The sequence below is a fragment of the Micropterus salmoides genome, unplaced genomic scaffold (assembly GCF_014851395.1).
Source record: "Micropterus salmoides isolate LMB-PRFRI ecotype aquatic unplaced genomic scaffold, ASM1485139v1 Ms_hic_scaffold_1, whole genome shotgun sequence".
Taxonomy (NCBI): Eukaryota; Metazoa; Chordata; class Actinopteri; order Centrarchiformes; family Centrarchidae; genus Micropterus; species Micropterus salmoides.
Window position 1 is genome coordinate 65,502,924 of NW_024040040.1, and position 26,471 is coordinate 65,529,394.

A 26,471-nucleotide genomic window follows, 5' to 3' on the forward strand; every position below is an offset into this window, starting at 1 on the left:
ATCAGTTCTAAGTTTATATTGATCCCCTCATCTTAAAGCAATAAAATCATTCCTATAGTAGTGTCTTTTAAAATGTGTGTGTAGCTTGTTGGAAATGTGTGTGTGTGTGTATATGTAGGATGCTGAGGAACAACAAGATCAGCTGTATACATAACGGCAGCTTCACGGGTCTGGCCAACGTCCGGCTGCTGTCCCTCTATGACAACCAGCTGAGCACCATCCTGCCCGGAGCCTTTGACACGCTGCCAAACCTGTCCACGCTGTCAGTGACACACACATACACTCGCATGTGTCTCGCATCTGTATCTTTGTTGTCCTCTTTGTCATCTTCTCTACATTTCCTCTGTCCATCAGGAATCTTCTGGCCAATCCTTTTAACTGTGACTGCCGTCTGTCCTGGTTCGGGGCGTGGCTTCGGAGCCGGCGAATCGTGACGGGGAATCCTCGCTGCCAGGCCCCTGCCTTCCTCCGAGAGATCCCACTGCAGGACGTAGCTGTACCTGACTTCCGCTGTGAGGATGGTACGATACTCTGATAAATACACAAATATACCGTGATGGCAACAGTTCAAAAGCCTCCCTCAAAGCATCACCATAACCTCAGCCTATAGATGAGCATGTAGACAAAGGTGAAAAAGAAAATGCTAAATTTTAGAGGGGAGTTTGAGAACCACATCATGTACAATATTACCTCTTGATGTCAACGTTTTTTTATTATAATTAAAGAAAACTGAGCTTCCGCCTTCCTGTCTGTCTGCGCAGGCTCTGTTCTGGAGGACAGCAGCTGTGCCCTGGGGCCGCAGTGTCCCAGCCAGTGCACCTGTATGGACACAGTGGTCCGCTGCAGCAACAAACACCTGCAGGCTCTCCCCAGAGGACTGCCCCGCAACGTGACCGAACTGTGAGTCTGGAAACACAATCACAGCAGCCTTCGATTTAAATTGCGTTTCACATCATCTTCGATCCTATTAATGACAAACATGACAATGTCAGGACATCCCAGAAATGAGTCCAAAAAAAACCAACCACAGCATATTTGTTATATATCATCATCAAGAAAGAATAGAAGAAGGTCACAAATGTTAAAAGATAATAGGCTGTTTCAGGGTAAGCCCTGAAATGTCTTGATGCTGACACAACATCACAAAATTAGCCATACATACTTTATATGTATACAGCCAATGCTGCAAAATTATTTATTATTATCAGCGATGTTTATCTTCCCTAATTTACAGACTGTAATTATGGGTTTCTGAGAAAGTTGTTACACAGTGTAAGACTGAGGGATACATTTTAATTAAATGTGTTTTTCTGCAGGAACCACAAATTAATGTTTTCTTGTCATAAGGAGTCGCTTTTAATTTAATCATTTCAAGAAGAAAATCTGGAACCTCTTGACTTGATTATGTGTGAATCAGTGATGTATTATCTCACAAGAGATAAATGTCTCTCTCTTGTCCTCTCAGGTATCTGGATGGTAACCAGTTCACCAGTGTTCCTAAGGAGTTAGCCACTTTCAAATATCTGCAGCTTGTGTAAGAGGCACTCGACTAAACGCTCTATTCACGCTAATGTACCTCATCACACTCTAACACTAGCCCTCAGCCACATCTGCAGTCGCTGACACTCTTATTCTGATTACACATTATATATGTACTCATCTGCGTTTAGTATAGGAGTTATTTTTAATATACAGTGCAGAAACAGTTTTATTGTTTTGTCTCTTGTCTTCCACATTGGACTTGAAGCAAAGACTTTGAGGTCTAAGTACTGACTTTAAGCTTTAACAGTGAGCAGTGTAGGACTCATTTTTATAGTCTCCTAGTTTTGTGACGATGCAGCAGGGCATCAGGGCCTAAACATATAGACAGGTATCCAAGGAAAGTTTTAGGACTAACAAGTGGAAAGATCTTGACAGTCGTATGACCTTGATCAAGCTGATATTTTTCTCGGCTTTAAGCAAAAAAAAACAATAAAACAGCACGAAGTCAAGCTGGCTGCAGAACAGGCCTGACAGACACTCACCATGAGATACCATGAGTCTGCTGAAAGTCAGAGACTTCAGTCCATGCAACTAAATATTATATATAATGTCTTTATTTTACTTTTTAAAAATGTGTCCATTACATTTTGGTGCATTACAACTGGGAGACTTAACATAAAAGCAGTTCCTACAAAGACCATCTGATATGGATGTGAACACTCTCAATTTAAAACTGAGAATCACCACTTTAACCTCAGAGTTACAGTTAAGTTCAGATCTCTTTACATTAACTAGTCTCACTTTTTTGATAAGCTGTTAATCCTAAATTTATACTGGATGTAAAAGAGGTGCATGTGCAGACAAACCCCATGCAGACTGTATTTACAGATAAGATACAGATCAAATCCAGCAGGGGGAGCTGTGGACTGTGTACTCAATTCTTTGGGGAGAAGTCTGGCTCATTCTAAAAGTATTATGTTTTTGAAATAGTATATTATAGTATCACAAACACAAACTTCTTCAGGTGAATCAGTTCAGATCAATGATTAGCAGCATTTTTAGATGTTCTGTTGGGAAAATGTGTGTCTCCGTGTGAGAATGTGTGTGTATGTTATGGAGAGAAAGAGGAGAGCGATTGCAATATGTGTTATTATTACTGTGTGTATGTGTGTGTGTGTATGTGTACTGTATGCATTTGTGTATCTAATGGGACTGCTGCCGCTGTGTATGTGTGTATTGATTGGAATTGACCTTTGTCCCTGCAGAGATTTGAGCAACAATAAAATCAGCTCCCTGTCTGATGACTCCTTCTCCAACATGAGCCAGCTCACCACTCTGTGAGTCCTCACACAGACACAGACTCATACACCTACTAACATCCCTTTCACATGTTAAATGAGAATTCCACCCCAAACGAATGTTCCCATCTCTGACAGAAAAGCTATATTTACCGCTTGAGATAAGATATGACCAGTGTCCATTAATTGAAACTATTCAGTCGTTAATAATATAATAAAAGACACAAGTCTGTACAGCTTAAGAGAAGAGGTGGAAATTTCAGACAGTTAGGCAGATATGAGGCAATGAAACAAAGCCCCTCATGTGTCACATCTTAGTCATTTATGAAAGTCTGCAGTTCTTCTCCAATATTTTACACTTTTGCTGTTTGAACAGAAGGAAGTATCTCTTCATATTGGTTGGTGGAAGTAGCTTATATGTGTCTGTTGTTGTTATTAACATCTCCATACCCTGCTTTTAACAGAGTACAGAGCCTTTAATAACACAAGCACATCTGAGAATTTGTTTTGTCTTGTAAATTTGTGACCTTAATCTCAGAAATTCTAGTATAAATATCACCCTATGTTATCTCCACCTTGAGCTATGGCCCTCTTTTATACTTGTGTGGCATCAAAGGGAGTGATGAATCTCCCTCCTGGGGACACAATGCTGTGCCAGTTGGCTTGCATACCGGGGATGAGGTCTGCAGTTGGACACTTCTCGTGTTGTTGGGGAAAAATCTTTGGGGTCCAAGTTTAACACTTTCATTGAAATCTGCCCAATAACTGTTGTAGTAGCTACTGACATCCTTACACCCTGCTAGCTAGCTGAGCGTAAGCAGTGATGAATGTATGGAGTAGGCCAGTGTAGTGTGTTAATACTGACTGTATCTTAGAGTTGAAGTTGTCATTGTGTTCTTTCTCCTCCTGCAGGATCCTCAGTTACAACTCTCTACGCTGTATCCCTCCTCTTGCACTGAGTGGCCTGCGCTCTCTGAGACTGCTGTGAGCTTTCTCACACACACACACACACACACACACACACACCGTACTTATCATACTTATCATACTTGTCACTGTTGTTTTCCACTACAACAAGCCGTCATCTGTTTTTGTTATTATTGGACTTGATGAGGCTCGCTGCCAATCAGACTCATTGTGGTCTCTGAGTTTTCAGCATGACAGCTTTTGACCGTTTATAACCCTCAGCTGTGTCCATCTTTCAGCTCTCTCCATGGCAACGACATCTCTGAGCTGCAGCAGGGCATCTTCAGCGACGTGGCCTCCCTGTCTCACCTGTAAGCACACAGATATCCATGTCGTACACCAACACACACACACATAATCACCAACTGACAGCAGGTTCTGTCCACACAGAAGACAGAATGAGGTGTGTGTGTGGTGTGTGTGTGTTTGTGTGTGTGTTTGATGCATGTTCAAATACTTGCCTTCCAGTTTTCAGAGAGTGAGTGGTTTCAAGTGGCTGCCTGGTGGATTGAATTAGCTGGCAAGATCAATCGTTTCCCATGGGTCTATTGATCAGAGGCGAGTGTGTGTATGTCTACAGTATAATCATCTTCAGTCAAGCATGACCCATGTGAGTCAATCTGAGGATCCACAGTAAGAGTGGAAGGAGGAGGAGAGAGGTGGATGGTGGGGATGAGGTTGAAGATGAAGAGGAATAAGGAAGGCAGGAGAAGTGGTGATGGAGGTCAGCAGGAGGGGAAAGTGTCAACGGGAGGTGAAGAGAGGAGGGAGGGAGTATTATTATATTTGTCTTCTGAAGCAGGACATTGACTCTGAAATAAGATCCTGCTGACTTTCAGTCAGGGTAATAAATCAGGCTGTAAAATGATCTCATGTAACTAGATCCACTGCTAAGATTGACTATTTTGTTATTGAGTTTTCTCTCTGATGCTTTCTTTATTTGTCGAGGTGGAGTCTGGAAATTCAACATTTCATGGCTTTGTGAGGCAACGACAATTCACTTTTTAAAAAATTTGTCCACCAAAAAAAAACAATAAAAAAATGTTGATGTAATTATAAATGTTATTTCACCCTTCATAAGAATAATGTGAAAGGAAACGTGGTAAAATTGTAATCAATTACACCTGTGTATAGTCTTTGTTGTCTTATCTGTCATCTTACTAACCTGCTTGTGATACGGAAATTGCAGTAATTTTGACATCTGCCTCAGTATTCTCCCCCAAATGTGTTTAGTAAAACAACTTCTGTGACTGGCTCGTAGGATGTTATAAGAACCAATAGAATCTTCACAATAAGCTGTAATAAGCAATAAGCTGTAACTGTCCTTCGAACTATGCCTTTGTTGACTTCCCAGAAGCCTCTTCAGATAACCTGTGGTTGTGTACGAGACAAGAAACAAGAACCACACATGCTGGTCAGTGATAGGCTGAAGATGGTGATGTAGTCATGTGAAATTCTGTGTGGGTAAATAAAAGACTGGAAGTGTTTTCCTGAGATACCGTGACACGTGTGTGTGTGTGTGTGTGTGTGTGTGTGTGTGTGTGTGTGCGTGCGCGCGCAGCATTACGCGATGACGGTTATTTGATCCCACATTTGACTCTGATAATCTTATCAGACTGGTCTAAATGAACATTATTAGCACCATGATCTGAGCAGAGCTTTGAGGACTGAGAGCACCACCGTGTGGATTTTTAAAATTTGTGCAAAAATGTCTGTCTTTGCTTCTTTCATTCTTTCTTTCCATCCAGCTTCCTTACCCCTTTCTCCCATCCTCTTTACCTTTCTAATTTCCTCTTTTCTCCCATCTTTACCATTCCTAATCCTTCCTCTCATAACCTGTCTCCTCTCATAACCTGTCTCCTCCTTTCTTGTTTTAATTTTTCTTCTTTCATTCTTCCCCATTTTAAGTTGTTGTTCTTCTTTCCTCATTCCACCCCTTACTTATTTCTTAACATTATTTCCTGCTTTCCTTCCCCCTTGTTTGTCTTTTATTCATTTTCTTCCTTCATGTTAGTTTTCTTTCTTTTCCTCTCCCTCAGTTTGCTTCTTGCTGACCTCCGCAATTAATTCACTTCTTACCTCCCATCCTTCACACCATTTTCCTCCTATTTTTCTTGTCTTTCTTAACCAGAACATCCTCCCCCCTGTCAGTCAGCTGACTCTTTGTCCATCCATCGTCAACCGCTTGTCCTGCGTACAGGGTCGTTGGGGGCTGGAGCCTATCCCAGCTGACCAGTTGTCTATTTCTTTTTATTAGAGCGATTGGAGCCAACCCTCTGTACTGTGACTGTCGCCTTCTCTGGCTCTCAGACTGGGTGAAGAGCGGCTATAAGGAGCCAGGTATCGCCCGCTGTGCCGGTCCCCGTGGTATGGAGGGCAAGCTGCTGCTCACCACTCCCGCCGACAAGTTCCAGTGTCTGGGTAAGCTGGCAGGAAGCCACCCTATCATGAAAGCACACACACCTACAAATTGTACATTAAACTAAAGTTTCGTGTCTTGTCATGTCCTTGTCTGTTGATCATTTTTGTACACTTTGTGGTTGTACAGTAAAATATTTTACTTGATATGTGCTTTCTAAATCAAAGTGACCTGACGTGCCATTTTAATTTATCTATGGACTTACAAATCTATGGAATAGAAAGTAAATTGGCTATTTTATCCTGTGTAATTCTGGCATTTATTTAATTTGTAAAATGATCTAAAAGAAGAAAAAGCAACATACTGTCACTTTGCAGTAGATCACATTTAATAAAAGGAAGTGTTTTCCTCTGTGTGACCTTCATCAGGAGGTGGCTGCTTTCATTCCTACACACCTTTAAGTAAACAAAAATCTACAGAAATGTAATAGAGACCAGGGTTCCATTACCTGAAATAGTTAACTGAGTATCTAGGTGGGGATTATTGATAAAGCAGGAAGCCATACACATTCTTATTTTGATTGTTTGTCTAAGTTGTGAAATATTTGATAACTTTCTTTCTCTGTGAGTAGTTCCAGAGGAGGTTGAGGAAACACAGGGGGGTCTGGCCATCCTGCCTGTGTGAAAAGAAACCTCAATCAGTGATAGTCATGGTTCACGACATAGTAATGACTGATTCTACTCTATTTCAGTTAGTTATCAAATTAGCTCACACAGATAAAGCAAACAATGTAAGTACTCACCTCTTCCTGGTTGTCTCCAGGAGGCGCAGGCAAAGGAGTGTGGTAGGCTCAAGCACCTGCTTAAGAGCTGCAGGAGCAAACCATGAAGCTGAGGGTGGGGGGAGTAAAGCAATGCTGATTTATGTGATTATTTTGAGTGTATGTGTTATTGATTTATTGATAGAAATTTGTATTTATGTAAATGTTCATTCTTTGTGCTCTATTTTTCTATGGTGTTGGGTTTTAGATAGATAATTATTATTCTAAATGATAGTAGTTTTAACCACTTAATTACCTGCAGGAGGGAGTGTATATAAGGCTGCTAGTTGCTTTCAGTATAAGTTTGTTGCTGGTTGGTGTTGGTGTCTCATCATGAATGTATGGAAGACAATATATGCCATGTTTGTGCTTTGCATTTTACTTCTGTCTCATGTCTCTCTCTGGAAAAAACTTAAAGCCACCTCCGGGTAATCGGACAAGAACATTGCCTTAAGAAATGAATTATGATATTTTGCTAAAGGCACACATCTTCTAACAGTACTGTTGCTGTGTAAGCTTATTTCTCATTTTCTGTTTCCTGTTTTAGACACTGTTTTTAGAGTGCAATCACAAAGAACAGATTTATGCACAATTTGTAAAATGATCTCATCTGTGTTACCTTCATCAGGAGTTGGTTGCTTTCACTCCTACACACCTTTTAACTGAAGTAAAATTTTTAGAGCTGTCCCAGACTAAGGATTTACATAGTCGAATCAAAATCTTCAAGTCCTGCCTATAATCGAATCATGTGTGTTTTTGTGTACGGCGATTGCGAGCCGAAGCTAAAGTGAGGCTTTTTGAAGACCCTTTTCTCTCTCTCTCTCTCTCTCTTTCTCTCGACTGTCATTCAACGGTCTTGTGCCGAGTTTTACGTGCATGCCGTGCTGCCAACAAATACATGCACGTCGCTGTTCCTCGCTGGGATATTTCAAGTAGCCTGCTATTTAAAATTCTTTGTGTGGTTCATCAACGGTGATAAATTATCCCAAAAGCCCTGTGAGGTGCAGACAACTCGGCACAACACCAGTGAAGCTGGGGCTCCGTCTCTTCAGCAAGTCTTCCTCTTCTGCTACCACACACATACACGCTACGTCTACACATGTGCACTGACGACCCAGTGTTAGGGTTACAATTTTGGATTTATTTACGCACTTTAAAAACATTTATTGAAAGTTTTATTATTTTTACATGTTTATTTACAGCATTAAACGTTTATATTTGTATTGTAATAGGTTCTATATTAACTTATTGGTAGAAAACTGGTAGTTCTATGTAAAATCAGACGTTGAGCACCCCCATATTGCCAAAATGGCATGATCCTTGTTTCGCTGAACCTACGACTGTGAGTTTCAGGCTCCACCCATCGAATCTTCGACTATTTGGGGTCAGCCCTAAAAATTTTATAGAAAATTGCCTATCACATTTGGCTACAGGCACACATCTTTTGACAACACTGTTGCTGTGTGAGTATATTTCTAGTTTTTGTTTTTTTTTCTTGTTTGAAACACTGCATTGTAAGAGTGCATACATATAGTATGCGCAATGCAAGGCTATGTGTGAGGTCAGAGAGGGTGAAGCTGACCTGATATTTTAGTTTATATGAATGCATGGGAACTCTGGCTAAAATTAAAATATAATAACCTTTTTGTGGGTTGATTTAGTTTGTTTTAAATAAATGTTTGGGTACTTTCAGTTAGATTTGGTCATTGACATTTGCTATTTATTGAGCAAACCCTGTCTTAAACAAAACAATGGATGGGACTTGACCGGTTATCTCCAATAAAGCCAGATTGACTTTTTTAGGCTGATAATAACTACATTGGTTCTTTTTTAAGATAAATGCATAACCTAAACAAAAGTCTTTGATAAGTAGTCCCTAAATGAGGTCATTAAATAATTGTGACAGGAAATTTTACAGTTTAAAAATAAACTTATTGCTGTTTTTCCCCACTATTTCTAAATGATCCTAAACATACAGATATACAGCTATATGTTCCACTTAAATCCAATAAATCTATCTAAGCTATTTGCCTGCCAGGTATTCTGAACTGCAAGAAAAGCTACTTGTACTCTTGGTGTAATGTTTAATAAAGATCTCACTTTTGATGAACGACTAAAGAACACAAGATAAAATCTATAAATATGCTCACTCTTGTCTCCTGCTTGTTGTGTGCATTTCTTTTTTCTTGCTTGGACTACTGCAATGCACTTTACTCGGGTATCAGTCCTACCATACTCTAACTGTTGCAGAACAGTGCTGTTACAACTGGCACCTAGAAATATGAGCACATCACCAGCCGTACTAGCCAATTTACATTAGCTCCCTGTGAGATTTCAGATTTCCTGGTTACGCCTATTAAGATTAGACAGATCTGTAACGTCTGTTAAATCCCTTCTTAAAACATTCTTCTATCAAAAAGCTTTAATGCATACTTGATATGTTTCTTGTGGTTTTCCATTTTCATCCTTGCAATTTTATATTCGCCTCTGCTTTTCACTTAATTTTTAATCTCCAGTGTTTGATGATCTCATTGTTTTTATGAGCTCATACTTTGTATTTATTTGTATTTGCCTTGCTGTTTGCAGTGTTATATTGAAGTTTATTATTATAGCTATTATTATAAACAAAAATTGTCCAATAATAACGCTCATGCCGCTGTATCAGTCAGGCTCTAATGTTCATTTAATTTACTGTGTGACTTTTAAAAACAGTTGGCTGCACAAGTGATGGTTTAGCTGTGTGATAGTACGGAGAGTGATCTTTTATTCAGTGTTTTATGTTTGCACTTAGGGATTTGCTTTCAACCGTCTTTACGTGTTGATGAAAAAGCTTAATTAACCTACAATGAATTAAAGTTGTGAAATAATTTTAATAGGTTCTGTAATCAGCTGAAAACACATGATGATAACGGCGGAGAAAAGCAAACGGGGCCTGGCATTGCCGAGCTCAGAGGTTTGGTGTGAAGCTAGTGTGAACTTTCCATTAGTGACAGTTTTTATCAAACGCTGTGTGCACTATCACAGGCGCTAATTGTTGCATTTTTTAAACATCTAAATACTGTAGCACTGTAAAATTCATTGTGAATAGCTTGCTGTAATTGACGTTTCCCTATATCTAGCATGAAGCCTTTTGCAAACTGGATGGTGCTTCCTCTTCATGTCACATAGCTCCATCACGGTTTCTGTATTTGCAGCTGAGTTCTGTTGTACTCATATCAGCACTTGTTTCGTGTACAGTGTAAATGTTGATTAAATAAAACAAATACAGTAAAAAAAATTACATTTAAAAAGATACAACACTTAAAGACACACACAGTCGAGCTTCAATGTGAACTATGTAAACATTAAAACCCAAATTCCTCAATTACAAAATAATTGATGCAATAACAATAATAACTTTACTTAAGTTACTGGAAAAGAACAAAGTACAAATATAAACTTAAACTTGGATGAAACCTTTTTAATGTCTCTGACTCCCTGAATTGTGTCACATGTCAAAAAACCATTAGCATTTCCCTGTTATAATTTACCTATAGTTTAAAAACAGGTCGACAAGTAACCCTTACAGTATTTATCTGATATAAAAATGCAGCCACATCCAATTTTTAAAGAATGAAAAGAGTGTATTCCTATGCATAAATAAGTTGTAACTTTAGAATGTGTTGTCACTGACATATTTATTTCCCACTTCTAAACACATTTCTTTAATTATTTTTATTTATTTTATCTATCCATCTATCCATCTATCCATCCAGATCTGATACACAATTGTCTTTGGAGCTCCATCTGTTGCTTTCCATATATCAAGCCCAATCACCTGACCTCAGAGAACTTCCTGCCTGCTACTGTTTTTTCTCTTGTTATCTGCCTGGCAGCGATCTCGCTTGTTGACAATGATCCTATGAACGTCTTGGTAATGACCTTTTATGAAGATTAAACTTCTAACATGCCTCTGTATGTGTGTTGCCAGGTCCGGTAGAGGCGTCTGTTCAGGCCAAGTGCAGCCCATGTGTGGCCTCTCCCTGCCAGAACCAGGGTGTCTGTCAAGTCCACCACACAGAACTGTACACCTGTACCTGCAAGTCTGGCTTCACGGTATGCAGCTGTGTGTATTTGTGTAGTCACGAGCTGCAGAGAAGTATGCATGATCTAGTTTGTCTGAGTTTGTGACATCCAAAAAGGTTTTTTTCCTGTAGACCCACAGCAATCCATGTACAGACCCAGAATGTTTAAAACCACTGATCCAATTTATTGACATTGCTTGCCAAAAGTGTGCTTTATTTTTAACGACTTTGTGTGTGTGTGTGTGTTTATGTGTGATATTTCAGGGTAAACACTGTGAGACTCCAGTTGATGCTTGTGTCAGTAATCCCTGCACTAACGGAGGAATCTGCCTCAGTGATGAGCAGACCCGGGGGTTCAGGTAACAAGTCTTAACTCTTGCAGGTGGTTCCATGTAGATGTGGATTGAGAAAATAACAGAAAGAACCAGTAGACGTGTCTTACTGTATTATTTGACACCCCAGTGTTAAATCTGCCTATACAAAATATGAAACCATCCTCTAATAACAAAAGGAAACAAATTTAGAACAGCCATGTTATTGTTTCTTCTTTAGGACATTTAAATTATGAAATCTCCCTAACAGACTTCTTCCTCTGTTTTTGGAAGTTTTGGTTATTCCTTCTGGTAGGATTTTTGCCACACTGACAATCTGAAATATCTGAATAACTATTGGATGGATTGTGATTAAATGTGACACACAGATCCATGGCCCCCAGATGTTGAATCCTAATGACCCTGGTTATCCTCTGACTTTACATGTAGCGCCACCAACATGTCAAAATTACCACTTGTCCAATGGTTTAGCTCATGACAGGATTTCGTGTCAGTAATGACAGAATTCATGTCCCCTTAAGTTGCATGTTGAGATAAAAGCAGACACAGAATGCTAAGATTTAGAATTTAAGCATTGTATACTTAGATGCTAATTGTTAGCATCATCACATTATAATTACATGCATGTTAACGTCCTGCCATAAGCTTGCTGACTTGCGTATGTGCTATAATGATGTGTCATCATTATAACAAATTATGTTAACATACAAGTTAACATACTAGGACTACCACAGTGAAGTGTATGGATGCTGGTGTGCTGATATGCTAAAAGTAGCACACATTGATAGAACATTTATAAATGTAATATAATTATTATAATATATATTATTAATTTGCATATTTTAGTGCAATTAATGGCATTTTACATGTGTATCCCTTAACGTTTTTCCTTGTAGTTGTGAATATCTTTTTTCTTTTTAGTATAGTAGTTACTGTAGTATTTCATCTACTTTGTAGCTGTGGATATTAGAGTTTCTTTGTTTTCTTTGTTTTTATTTGTTTAGCTGTGCATGTGCATTTGGTTTCCATGGTATGTTCTGCGAGGTGAACGTGGACGACTGTCAGGACCACGGATGTGAGAACGATGCCACCTGTGTGGACGGAGTGGGCAACTACACCTGCTTGTGTCCTCCAAACTACACAGGTATGACACCCCTGTGGACAGACCGTGACAGACACAGCTGTAGCCGGGATCAGCTTGGGAGTGCCTCACTTTATGTCCTTCTTCCATTTAGAATTTTTTATTATGAATCAATGAAACAAACTTTTGTAACAGTTGATCTTTCTAAACATGATGAGAGGACAAATGATCTGAGGTGAAATTATGTACAAGCTTACATGATCCCACTTTCTCTCATTGTCAGGCCTGTTTTGTGAGGAAGAGGAGGGTGTGTGTTCTCCAGGTAGAAACCCCTGTCAGCATCAGTCCACCTGCGTCAGCACTCATATCGGCCCCAGGTGACAGCACACACACACACACACACACACACTTTATCACTGCTGGCTCAACAAGGATTCAGATCCTGGATGAGATTAAAAATACAGAAACAAACACATCCAAAGGTACATTTTCACGATGGCTGTGTTAACTCACCAAAATCCTACACAGTGTGTCATGTCAGTTTATGTGTGTGTGTGTGTGTGTGTGTGTGTGTGTCTTTCAGGTGTGTGTGTATTCCAGGCTGGGTGGGGCCAGACTGCAGTATAGATTATAATGAATGTGTGGACCATCGCTGTCAGAATGGAGCTCAGTGTGTCGACCATCTGGACGGCTACAGCTGCGTCTGTCCACAGGGATACAGGTACTGGGACCACTAGGAAAACTGGGAATACTGGGAACACAGTGAGCACAGGTCATACTGTACGTAGGGAAATTAAGAAGTCGGAACTTAGGGAACCCTCGAAAATCCGATTTCCTTTATCATCTTAGGGTACAGGAGACTTGACCCTAGTTTATTTATGCTTTTGTTGCATAAGTCATATGTAGTACAAATATATTTTCCAGATATAGTTAAGAAGAAATTTGTAGTTTCAGCCTCATTTTACCTTCCACATAAAAGATCACAGATTTTAAAACAATATAGAAAACTGGTTTTGGATTGTTACTTAGTATTTCCCAGTACCCTGAGTATTGGTATGAGGATCAGTGTGACTCTTATTTTGAAGTAATTAGACTATAGCAGCAAATGTTAAAGGCTTTCCGATACAGTTTTGGACGTCTTCTTTTCCCCACAGTGGTACATTTTGTGAGGTGGCCCTTCCTCTCCAGTCACTCTGCCGTGTGGCTCAGTGTCAGAACAGCGCCCCCTGTGTGGAGAAGACAGGGACTGCGGTCTGTCAGTGTTTGCCAGGCTTTGAGGGTCAGAGCTGTGAGAAGCTGGTCAGTGTTAACTTTGTCGACCGAGATTCTTATGTTCAGCTTCAAGATGTAAAGAACTGGCCTCAAGCCAACATCACACTGCAGGTGAGAACATGACACATATGAACTCACATCCAGAGACCTCATACTGTAGGTGACAGACCTGATAGAAATCAAATATCAGCAGTAGCAGATTCTGTGTGTGTGTGTTTCAGGTGTCAACAGCAGAGGAAAACGGCGTCTTGCTCTATAACGGAGACAACGAGCCAATCGCTGTGGAGCTCCATCAAGGTCATGTAAGGGTCACATATGACCCTGGGAACCAGCCTGCCACTGCTATCTACAGGTACACACATACAGTTACTTGTTACTACTATGTCTGTTACTAAAATGTGTTAAAATAGGTGATGATTGGAGTGCAGGGAAAATTTGTTATCAAGATGAAACAAGCCAAGCCTCCTCCTTTTTCAAATGATGATGATATGTGGATCCTGCCAGCACGGATAAGCCTACTATATATGAACAAAATTATAAATGCCCCCATTCATCATGAGCTGAACTCAAAGATTTAAGAGTTTCTCTGTGTACACAAAAAGCCTATTTCTCTCAACCATACATATATATATGTATGTGTGTGGATATACACTGAACAAAATTAACTGCAAATGATTGAGGTATGTGCTCAAACTTTTTGATTTGTCCAACAATACATTGTGTGTATATAGATATAGCATTAGTATTGCCTGACTTTGATATAGGTAGTGGGGTCCAATGCTGTCTAGTGCTGTAAAAATGCTTTGTCACAAATAAAAGTCCTGCATTGATGAAATATTACTTAAGTAAAATATAATCATCGAAATGTACAAGTATCAGAAGTAAATGTACTCGGTGCAGAAAGATTGTTATACTATCTCTCTATATATATTAGATCATTAGATCATTATTACTCATATGTGCAACATTTTACTGTTGTAGTTGAGGTGCAGCCCCAGTTTTTAACTTTCTGACAGGGCTGCAACTAATGACTGTTTTCATTATGGATTAATTAACTGATTATTTTCTTGATTAATCGATTGATTGTTTGGTTTGTAAAATTGCCGTCACAATAAAGTTTCACCTTCACACCTTTATCCAACCAACAGTCAAACCTCAAATTAATACTAAATACATTAATAAATTGTTAGAGCTATGTTATAGTGCATTTTGTGTGAGTATCATGACTACAATGTGCTGAACCCGACCAGCTCAACATATTTAACATCACACTTAACCATGTGACTCCAGCCAGGAGTCAACAGGTTGATTAGTGAAAAGCTGAGTGTTCGTTGAGTTGAGCTATCCACTGAACTCAGCAGCCTCTCAGCTTCCTGTAGCCCAGCAACGCCGCTCAGAGTGTGCACAGTCTATGATCTGTGTTGTTGCTCAGTGCGAGTCTTGCAGTGTTCGCGAATGTGGACAGATGACATCGGCAGTGTGGGTATTCTGGTTTAATCAAAGATGCAGACGACACTTGAGGCGGAGTGTGCACTTGATCAGGTGTCGAGTGCTTAAATGTTTGGATGGTTCATGTTGAGGAGGAGGACGCTCTGCCAGACACACACACACACACACACACACACACTCTGAGGCTATTTGTGTAAAGAGAAACTGCAGAGAAAAGAAGATGGAGAGCATGGCAAATCACCTGAAAAGACAAAGAGATCAGAGAAAGATACACGTAGTGAGAAAACAGTGGAAAACTTGAAATATGAAAAAGAGGGATTTATTCGTCAAAATGACATGATGACCGATGTCATCTGTCCACATTCCCATCGACAACGGATGAAAAATAGCCTTTTGGCTAATTCTGGTGCATTTGCAGCAATGTTAATTAATGCACACTCTCCCTGTCAAATAAACTAATAAATAAATAAAATAGTTATAGTCAACACAAAGAAAAGTCCTGACTTTCCTAGGGATTGTCAATATAAAACAAAGCACAGGCCAGAATAGACTTATAATAACCTGCGTCAAAATGTCTGAATCTTACCACATCTTCTTTTACACAGTGCTACTAGAAATATAGCTAAAATTCGATCTATGTTAACTTTTAAGGACACCGAGACCATTTTACACGCCTTCATCTCATCACGCCTGGATTATTGCAACAGCCTTTTCACCTGTTTAACCCAAAAATCTATTGATCGACTCCAGACTGTCCAGAACTCAGCTGCCAGGCTTTTAACCAGAACAAAGAAATATGACCACATTACTCCTATTTTAGCTTCATTACACTGGCTCCCAGTATATTTTAGAATTGACTTTAAAATTCTATTGATCACTTTTAAAGCTCTTCATGGCCTCTCGCCTTGTTATATTTCTGACCTTTTAGTCCCATACACACCAGCACGTACCTTGAGATCCTCGGGCAGAGGTCTGTTGTCTGTTCCAGAGTCTCGACTGAAAACTAAAGGGGACAGAGCGTTTGCTGTCAGGGCCCCGAGGCTCTGGAACAGCCTGCCCGAGGAAATTAGGTCGGCTGAGTCAGTGAACTCTTTTAAGTCCCTTCTTAAAACATACTTTTATAGGAGAGCTTTTCCCGATCTTATTTGACTTTATTTTATCCCTTTTATTTTATTGTATTTTACTAATTTTATATTAAATTTTCATGCTCTTATCTTTTTTTTGTATTATTCTTTACACTTGTTAAAGCACTTTGTAACTTGTTTTTGAAAAGTGCTCTACAAATAAGGATTATTATTATTATTATTACTTTGTGTTGAGGCATCACTATGTTTCAGGTCAACATGCAGCCAAAAGTATGGAAGATTTTATTGGACTTTAATATTTGTAACCCACAGAAAACAATCCACAAATGTGTACTATGATGAGCAAATATTTCACAATATCTACAAATATGTATTTTTACATTTGTGATGCGTAAAATCATATCCACAAAAACACAGCGTTACTTCTACACACAAAACAGTTTTTGCACATTTGCAGATTGCTCTCTGCCAATTTGTGGGTCATGTTACATTTGTAACTTCCTTTTTACACATTTGTGGAATTTTGTCCAATGTGTATGTGATCAAATGGTGACCTGTTTTGAGCCTTTACCTTTCTTTTCCCCTGTGAATATTGAAACAGGGAATAATATTTATTTGGTTTATGATTGCATTGCTTTTTGTCAATATTTCCCTGTGCTAAGTTCCTACATTGTAAATGTATTATTTATGTTACATTATTTATGAAATATGTGTGTTACACCCTCTACATACAGCACTGAGACGGTGAACGACGGGCAGTTTCACACTGTAGAGCTTGTGACGTTTAATCATATGGTGAACCTGTCTGTGGACGGAGGAGAGCCGACAACTCTGGACAGTCAGGGCCGGAGCCAGCTGGTGACGGGGGAGGCGCCTCTTTACGTTGGAGGTAAGAGCAGAGAGGCAGCAGAGGGTAAACACTCCTAAACTCCTAAAAATCTTTCTATTCATGGACCAGAAGTTTATAGAAAAAATATATTACCCAAGATTGATTTCTGTCTAACGGTCTCTCTCTTCAGGTATGCCTGAGGAGGTGATGCCCGCCTCTCTGGGTCTCTCGTCTCAGACCCTCAACACGTCTAGTTTCCATGGCTGCATCAGGAACCTCTACATCAACCACGAGTTGCAGGACTTTACCCGCAGCCACATGAAGCCGGGGGTGGTGCCCGGCTGTCAGGCCTGCCGCAAACTCTACTGTCTGCATGGCATCTGCCAGCCCAACGCTGCTCAGGTAGGAGCCAACTTACAACAGCCTGCTTCATTTCTGATCTTAAATGTATACTTAATGTATACTTTTTGATACGTTCTACAGTCAGTACTGACTTCTCAGAGAAAAACTGTACATTCTCTCATCTTTAAGAGGCACTATGCTGCAGGTTTTCAGCTCTCCAAGACTACGCTTATGTTTTCTGATATTAATGACTCCGTTAACCAGTTTTACAAATGGTGCTCCTTAGCTCTTGATACTATTGCTCCAAATAAGACCAGCTGTCAATCTGTCCCCTCGGATAAATGATTTTTTTTGATGCCATAGAAGAAATTAAAGAAAGGTTGAGCTGTGGATGGAAAACTACTTTCACATGAAGGAGCTACTAATTGTGCACAATCAACTCATGAGAGCAGCATATTTCTCTGGTCTGAACAGTAACAAGCATAACCCAAGGTTTTCGTTCAACACAGTGCTATATATAAATGATTATATTATTCTTCTCTTGAAATGTTGTTGCAAAAGTAGGAAAAGTTTAAGGGCCACACAGTAAAGGAGACAGAGAAGGAGAAGGGTAATTGTTTAACAAAAATGTATCTTTTTATTAGTTATTCAGGTATAAACATTTATTGTGATTTTTGTTTTCACAGATAATGGATTAAGTGAACTAGTAAACATCTTGTCTTTCACAGGGTCCCCAGTGTCACTGCCAGACAGGTTGGACAGGACAACACTGTGACCAGCCAATAACAGGAGGCCTTACTGGAACGGATGTTGTCACCACAGCAACTGGTGTCAACCCGTGTGAAGGCAACAAGTGAGTGCAGTTTGTTCAGATGTTGTATAAATCACACACCTTACTTTGAAATGTGTCCTCTTTCTAAACATTGTTCCTTATTAAATTCATTTATAATTTAAATTTTAATGTAATAAAAAAAGATGATAATCAATTTTGATTTGTCCTTTGTGTTGAGTCCATTCTCTTAATCTCCCCCTGCTTTCATTCTGTTTCAATCCAGGTGTGTGAAGGGTGTGTGTGTGGCACTGGACGCTAAGACGTACCGCTGCGACTGTGAGGAGGGATATCGCGGTGCGTTGTGTAACCTGCAGGGGGAGTCAGCTGGTTCGTGCCAGGGTCTACATTGTTTGCATGGCCAGTGTCAGAAGACAGAGGATGGAGAGCATTGCGTCTGTGAGCAGGGATACACCGGAGAGAGCTGTGATATAGGTGAGGAAGGACGAGGGATAAGGGTGGGACCAGCTTTTATTCTCAATTGCAAACTAATGACCATGTGACATAAATGTTTTTAGAGATGCTCAATGTCAGATTAGGTGATGGTGGTGCTTTAAACATGTTACACTACATGTTAAACCCCCACCAATTGTTGCTTGAGGCCTTTCAGAATCAGCATGAAGCGTAAAGGTGATCTGGCATCCAAATCCATCCATGCAGTCCATCACTATATAAGCAAAGATAACCAAATTTCATTTTGAACCAAAAAACTCACCATTGCTTATTAAAACAACAAAAAACTAAGTTTTTTTAATGTTTCTTTAGTAAAATATAGCCTGTTTCATAGTGAAAACCCCCTCGTATGAGTAATGTTTGTTGTACGCAACATCAAAACATCATAAGCAGGCCATGTCTGGAGACAGAGAGAGAGAGCATTCATTGACATGAGTAAAGCAGATTTGTGGAGGGCCTTTCTGTGGGCAGGCCTGATTCTGAATAATCCACAGACCTCAGTGTCATTTTTAAGAACTGTTGGCTTTGGTAAAATGTAGTTCCAATGAAAGTTTTAAAGTCCAATTGTCTTGTTTTTTGTTTGGTTGAGGTTGGTCCAGGTCTGGTTATCTCTTAATCCTCCCTGTGTGTCCCCATCCACAGAGTCCCCGTGTCGAGGTGAGCCGGTGAGAGATTACCACCGGCTGCAGCACGGGTCCGTCCTCTGCCAGACATCCAAGCCTTTCTCCTGGGTTGAATGTCAGGGTCGGTGCCAGGCGGGAACCGAGCCGACTGCCACCGTCGCTTCCTGCTGCGCTCCTCTGAGGGTACGACGTCGGCGTCTCACCTTCGAATGCGACGATGGAACCTCATTTACGCAGGACGTGGAGAAGCCTGTGGAATGTGGCTGCAAGGAGTGTGTGTAGTACTGTGGAAGTAATGGTGCGCACATACACACATGCAGACACACACACGTCCAAGCACAACACACACACACACACACACACACACCAAGGTAAAGAGGTTCACACACTGTAGGGATTCTGTCACTGATAAATGGATATTTTTGTGTTTGTTTTGTGTGTTTTTGCGCACAGACGCCGTTTTGTAACATAAGACAGTTCTTCCCTCTTTAAACATGAAATCAACGAGTCAACCTCATCGTCATCTTCCTCCTCTCCACCTGCTCCAGGCAGGAGAACCTGTGTGCTAACTACCTAACTCCAGCTCATTTTAATACCCGTGTGTTAAAAAGCCTCTGTATGCCTTCTTAAATGCGTTTCTGATGTGTTGCTAGTTGAGTGCTGCGCTTCATTCCCCCCCAAAGCTGCGACGGTGAGCGACGACTGTTGCGAGAAATAAAGGTACTAATTTAAGCTGGGGACTCGTTTATGAAATAAAGATTTGTCAATCAAATTTCACGTGTTAAATATCAGCAATGTCAGACTTTGTGTGCAGGTATTTCTGAACAGCAGCACTGAGGTCTGTCAGTTTGATGAAGGAGCCAATTGGTGAAATAAAAATTTTTAATTGTTTGCTGCAGACATGACTGCTGTTTCTCTGTTAGGCTGCCACACTGATGAGGGTTTAAGCACCAAATGTTCAGTTTGTTCTTTAAGGTGTGATTGAAGTAGTTCAGAAGAGGTACAGCAGACTATGTGCTGATCTTACAATAACCATGGACGTTAAATCCTCAACCTGTCATCGGCCTCACAACATTGTGTGAAATGAGCATAAACTCGAGAAGCAAAATAACGTGCAGATTAGAGATATTTTGAACATTCTTCTGTCCAAATCTTCCTCTTACAACACATCCCCTCTAATTCCTTAATGGAGCTACAGAAAACACTGGAAGCTATAATATCATTGACAACCCAACAACTCAATGAATGCAGGCTATAACAAGTAGGGACATTTTTTTAAAGAGTGTAAATGCGCTCCGGTCTGTTTCATCAGGAGATAGTTTATGTATTCTTGAGTTTGAGTTTACTTATTACTTACTGAGGAATTGATGTCACGCTCAATGTAACAGCAGCATAACAAATGACATATTTTGTAAATAAAATTTAGACAATAAGTTCATGAAGGTTGTTGTTTTAGGGTTATGTCCATTTTAAATTAAGAAACACTTGAATTGCAAATGAAACCTTTGCTCACAGTAGAAATCTTTAAACTGTCATTTTAAAACCCAAGTCATTGAGTTTTAAGGCATAATCCGAATGTAAATACAAAGGTCAACCCACCACCATGCACAGCCTGAAGGTCAAAGGGTTCATTGGGGACAGCAGAGGGGTCATGACACGTTCATGACACGGGGGGGGGGTGCTTCTTGTACTTGTATATTTGTGAGGACCTGTTTTTATACACCATAAGGATATTTCGTCAGTTTCTCAGTCTGGGACGCATATGTAACTTTGCTTTGCTTTATGTACAATGTGATAGGAACTATCTATTAAAAGTGTGAGGAATTAATTGCCAGACTCAAGGTGTTTTGAATTATATACAGCGTTAATCGCTGATTGTGATTGTGATGTCAATTTTAAGTTAGTTTGAAATGTATATGTCACAGGTGCTTAAGTTACAAACAGGCTTCTTAAAACCTGCGTGAGTATAAAGTATAAATATAATTACATTTTTATAAATGAGGCTCCAGATTTTAAAGGCTGCCACATAGCAGCTGAGAGGATCTGTGGGTTAATTATCTATGGTTTTGTCACTGTTAGCGACAGCTTTAATTTTACACATCAATGTTTGGTCCAATGTTGATATTAGAGTCAGCTGGGTTGTATTTCCCAATGTAAGTTGTGGACATAGGTATCAATATAGAAACAAAGGTATCATATTAAGACTTACCCTAAACCCTAAAATTTCAAATAATACAGCCCCAGGAAAGGGTTGGGATTAGCCATGTAGCTGTGATGGTTAGGGGATAAGGAACACATTATTTGAATCAGGGTCCTCACAAGTATAGATGTGCAGTTTTGAGTGTGTGTGTGTGTTTGTCAATGTAAGACGCTTCCAACAACAAGACGCTGTCCCTGATAATGAGCTTCATTATACGATGATGCAGTGTGTACGTTTGGATCAAACGCATCCTCTCCAATTTGTCAAAAGAGCCAGTGAATGCATCATAGAAATGCCACACAGAAAATGCAGCTTTTATATATGATGACATGTTTATTTATATGGATGTGAAACTAAAATAAAGGTGCGTAATATTCATTTTTAACATGTTTATATTTGTTTTAGTCTTTGAGTTAAATTTTCCGTAAAAGCCGAATCGTGTCATAAATCAGATTCAAACTAATGTAGCTGTTATTATTATTATTATAACTGCAATACATCTACACACAGTAACAGCTTAACAGATTGTAATATATATTATAAGCTTATAATACATTTGATTTTGTCATAGTATTTTTATATGTTGAAGAGGATGTTGTCACTGTTTCATCTGTAGTTTGTAGAGAAATCTTTGTTTTGAGTTGCCAAAAAATTTCTCCATCCCAACCCCGCATCATTGGTGGGGGTAAAAAAGAAGACGAAAAAAATGAGATAGTGTTTTGATTCATGTTGTCTCAACTGAAAATAGACAACAAGTAGTGCTTCTTTTTCCTATTTATTTAAATAAAGAGCTGTTTCTCCTTCATTGTTTTTCTTCTTTCTTCTTCAACCTTGACACTGGCTCTGATTTTCTTGTTGTTGTTGCTCTGACCTTTGACCTCATTGTGTCACGGCTGTCTGGCGTCCAGGCCGAGTCGATGGGCGATGGCAGCTCATGAAGGCAGAGAAGAAGAGAGGGAGAGAGAAGGGGAGAGTGGTTAAAAGAAAGAGAGAGATGGTGGGGGTTGGAAGGGAGACTTAAAAGGGAGTGGTAGATGGAGTGATGGAGGAGGACTTGAGGCTGGTTTTGAGAAGGTAGTGGGAGACCGTGAGAACAGAGGAAGATGGAGGGCAAAGTAAGGAAGGATGGATGGAGAGGAAAGAGAGAAAGGAGGGAGTCCTGCTGTGAGGGGGGGCAGTGCTCGGAGACTGAAGCCGTTTAATGAAACTGTGATTTATGCGTCCCCTCGTAACCATAAAACATAATATATACCCCCATGGGCGATGGAGGAGTCCCTCCTCCCCCAACACACACACACACACACACACACACACAGGAACACACACTCTTCCAGTCTACTCTCCAGTGAAAGCTACTGCATCTCTCCACCCCCTCCCCACCTGCACCTCTGCAACCCATCCAGCCGGCCTCCCAGCCCCCGTTCAACCTTTCTACACCACCATCTTTACCCCTTCCCCCACTCCTCTCCTCTGTCTCTCTCTGTCTTTCAGGGAGGATAAAATCATGGCAGCAGCACCTTCCCAACCCCCCAATTCCAATAAAGCCTCCACGTCTTCCTACACTGACAATCTGCTACACACAAAGGACAAAAACATACACACACATGCTGCAATAAAAAAAAAATTGGCAGACTTATTGTCAGCTGCAGGAACAGAAACGATTGATCATACACAGAATAAGTGAGGTGTTTGTCTCCAAACTGGATAAATATAAACAATACATCCAATTTGGCAGCCAGTGTCTGCGCAAAATATAGACAATTTATTCAGTGGCAATGTTATTCTTTGAGAGAGTAATTTATTCTGGGCAAATTTAGAAGAAAAGAGGAAATGTATTTAATCTCTGAGGGGAAATTGATTCATTAACTCAGAAGAAGAAAACAAATAGAGGAATATCTGACACTAATAAATTGGCTCTTTATTGTTTGCAGAGTTCCTGACAAACTGAAAGAATTACACATGAATAAAAATGACATAATGCATTAACATAGCACATATTTATGCAGACACTTCTGCACATTTTTTTGCATGGCTGCTGGTTTAGAGAGCAAAGCAAAGGGACCACAGTGCCTAAAAGCTTCAGAATGTCACACATACTGTATTAATATAATAACTTTATGTAGCACCACAGTACAAAGTGCCTTACAATAAAAAAAACGTATAGCAAAAGCAAATAAGATATAAACATTATCAAATATTTTATATAGAACAAATACCATCACTTATGAAAAGGCCATACAATAAAAGTCTAACCCCCTAACCCAGGAAGGGAGTTCCACATGTGAGGTTCACAGCAACAACCTGATCGCCTTTATTGAGAGGTCAAGAATTTGGAACAATCACTAGCACCCTGCCAGAAGATCTCAAACAGCGATCAGGCTCAGGGAATTAGAACAGATATAGGCAGGAGCCAGACCATTCGTGGCTTATTTTACCAGACTATTCGAGGGCAGTAATAATTGGTATAATGTGGTCGCTTCTTTTAGTACATGTTAAAAGCCTGCCAGCAGCATTTTGTCTCAACTGCAGAGTTTAGCCTCCTGATACCGGAATAAAGTGCATTGCAATAGTTAAGCCTGGAAGAGATAAAAGCTTTCTACGTCTGCACACTGAATGACCTGATCTTGGTTAGGTGTCCTAGTTGAGCAAAGCAGGACTGCACCCCTTAAATCACCTGAGCATCAAAGGACAATTGTTAATCAAAAATAACACCTAGGTTGGGGGCCTCTTTTCAAACCTCATCTTAGATTAGCCAGACAGATTTTATTTATAGATATAATACAGGATGCATCCATGACAGGCTATCAGGACATATAATGAAATAAATAAATTAAAGGAAATGGAAATCAACGTCAAATCTACACATGATTTGCACCAAGCGTATCATGTATATGGTAAACAAGAGGGGACCCAAAATAGATCCTTGGGTTACATCCTCTCCATTACCAGTGTTAATGGGATAAGAATGTGTACAGACGGAGAGAATGAGAGAGAAGCTCAGTGCATCATGGGAAGTGTCCAAGAAGTCTAGGCCTATAGCAGAATAAAAGGTTCAGGGCTCACCTGAGTCAGCCTCGTTCCACGTGAATATCCTGAATGTGATCAAAGTTTAATAGAGTCTGAGCCTTATTAATAACAATAACACTTTACAAAGTTACAAAGTCTTTACATGGCTGTACCAGGATGAGGACATTTCTTCGGAAAATTAAATTAATACAAAAATAAAACTGAATAAAATACCCAACATTAAAATAATATAACACATCACAATGTACCTGTGGGTGGGGTAGGAAGCAGAACAGTTTCCAGTGTATTTAATGAAGAAAACACCTCTGACTGACATGCTGTCAGTGTATCAATAACATATCACTACTGAACATATTGATCGATATAATGATTATCTATCCAGCCCATGTCCCGCTCCGGTCGTAATGTTGTCAGACACTTAACAATCTGAGCCTATCAATGGCAGAAACAAATACTTTTCGAGGACATATTTTGACTGTGCATAATTTTTAAAAAAAGGATTACGTTGCAGCCCGTTTCACTTCTACCAACTGCAGTGCTCTCACACAATATTGGACCTGTTTCAGAAATTATTGTCTCCATTAGTCACAAAAACATTGGAAAATAGGGTTTAAATATACCAAACTTACTCTATGAGGTCCCAAACTTGTATGTGTTTGGATCCTGGAGGGATTACAAAGACAGGATGCCCAACCATGTCTCCTAGAAATTACATTTATCTTAACTCAAGTTCCACTTACTAGCTTTTTCCAGGACTTTCAACTGGAAGATTGTTTTAGTCAAACTACTGTTTCCAAGGTAAAGAATGAACAGTTGTGTATTTCAAATATACCACCCTTTTAAACAAAAAACATTTATTTATTATTTATTTATTTAAAGTTATAAATCAACAATAACCTCTATGAACAGTTTCAATCTGGTTTTCGGCCTCTCCACAGCACAGAAACAGCCCTAATCAAGGTCACCAATGACCTACTAATGGCTGCTGATTCTGGTCTTCTGACCATACTGCCTTTGATACCATCTCTCACAATATCGTCCTGGACCATCTAGCTTCCATTGGTATCATCAGCACATCCCTGAACTGGTTCACATAATACCTGTCTGGCCGCACTCAGTTTATACAACTTAAAAATGTTCAATCATAACCCTCCCCAGTCACCAGTGGTGTTCCCCAGGGATCAGTCCTGGGGCCCCTCCTTTTTATAATTTATTTACTTCCCCTTGGTTCTATTCTCAGGAGATATAATATCCAATTTCACTGCTATGCTGATGACACCCTGCCCTACTTGTCCACCAAACCTACATCTTTGCTCACTCTGTCTTCTCTAACTGCTCAGTTAAAACCTGGTTCACTCAAAACTTCCCCAAACTTAACAGTGATAAAACTGATATTCTCCTTGTTGGCTTAATTTTTTTTTTTTTTTTATTGTATTGCCTCCTTGAAATGTATTTTAACTGTTTTAATCTGTAAGGTGTCCCTGAGTGCTATGAAAGGCACCCACAAATAAAATGTATTATTGTTATTATTATTATATAATATATAATATATATATAATATATTATAAAATTAGCTTTATGCCTCCATCCACGGCTGTTGCTGGTGCATGTTTTTAGGTTCTATGTCGTTCTGTCCCATTATCGTGAATGTGATATCTCAAGAATGTTTTGAAGGAATTTCTTAATATTTGGCACAAACGTCCACTCTGACTCAAATATGAACTGATTAGAAGTTAGTGTTCATAGGTAGTTTTTTGGCTATTATCTACCGCCATAACTCAGGAACAGAAGGGAAATTGTGACCATATTTCACAGTTGTTCGGACACTGAATAGGTGACACTTCAAAGGTCACTGTGACCTCAAAATAGATTATTTGCCATAATTTAGGAATGAATTGGGCAATTTCAGATTTCAAACACATGTTGACTGGGACGACACAATCCATTCTGCCTTCCACTT

General features: G+C 39.7%; 1 protein-coding gene across 1 annotated transcript in view; it reads left to right on the forward strand.

Moving 5' to 3' along the window:
• Positions 1–19,869, forward strand: part of slit1b (slit homolog 1b (Drosophila)) — a 67,931-nt gene extending 48,062 nt beyond the window's left edge. Inside the window, exons 19-38 of the mRNA XM_038711724.1 lie at positions 119–262; positions 355–521; positions 762–900; positions 1,466–1,534; positions 2,748–2,819; positions 3,693–3,764; positions 3,986–4,057; positions 6,004–6,167; positions 10,896–11,020; positions 11,254–11,348; positions 12,326–12,465; positions 12,686–12,779; positions 12,986–13,123; positions 13,557–13,785; positions 13,896–14,026; positions 16,943–17,097; positions 17,228–17,439; positions 18,108–18,232; positions 18,435–18,643; positions 19,304–19,869. Of these exons, the coding sequence (XP_038567652.1) occupies positions 119–262; positions 355–521; positions 762–900; positions 1,466–1,534; positions 2,748–2,819; positions 3,693–3,764; positions 3,986–4,057; positions 6,004–6,167; positions 10,896–11,020; positions 11,254–11,348; positions 12,326–12,465; positions 12,686–12,779; positions 12,986–13,123; positions 13,557–13,785; positions 13,896–14,026; positions 16,943–17,097; positions 17,228–17,439; positions 18,108–18,232; positions 18,435–18,643; positions 19,304–19,566 (2,815 nt within the window). The 3' untranslated portion in view covers positions 19,567–19,869. The remainder of the gene's footprint in view (positions 1–118; positions 263–354; positions 522–761; positions 901–1,465; positions 1,535–2,747; positions 2,820–3,692; positions 3,765–3,985; positions 4,058–6,003; positions 6,168–10,895; positions 11,021–11,253; positions 11,349–12,325; positions 12,466–12,685; positions 12,780–12,985; positions 13,124–13,556; positions 13,786–13,895; positions 14,027–16,942; positions 17,098–17,227; positions 17,440–18,107; positions 18,233–18,434; positions 18,644–19,303) is intronic.
• The last annotated feature ends 6,602 nt before the right edge of the window (positions 19,870–26,471 follow it).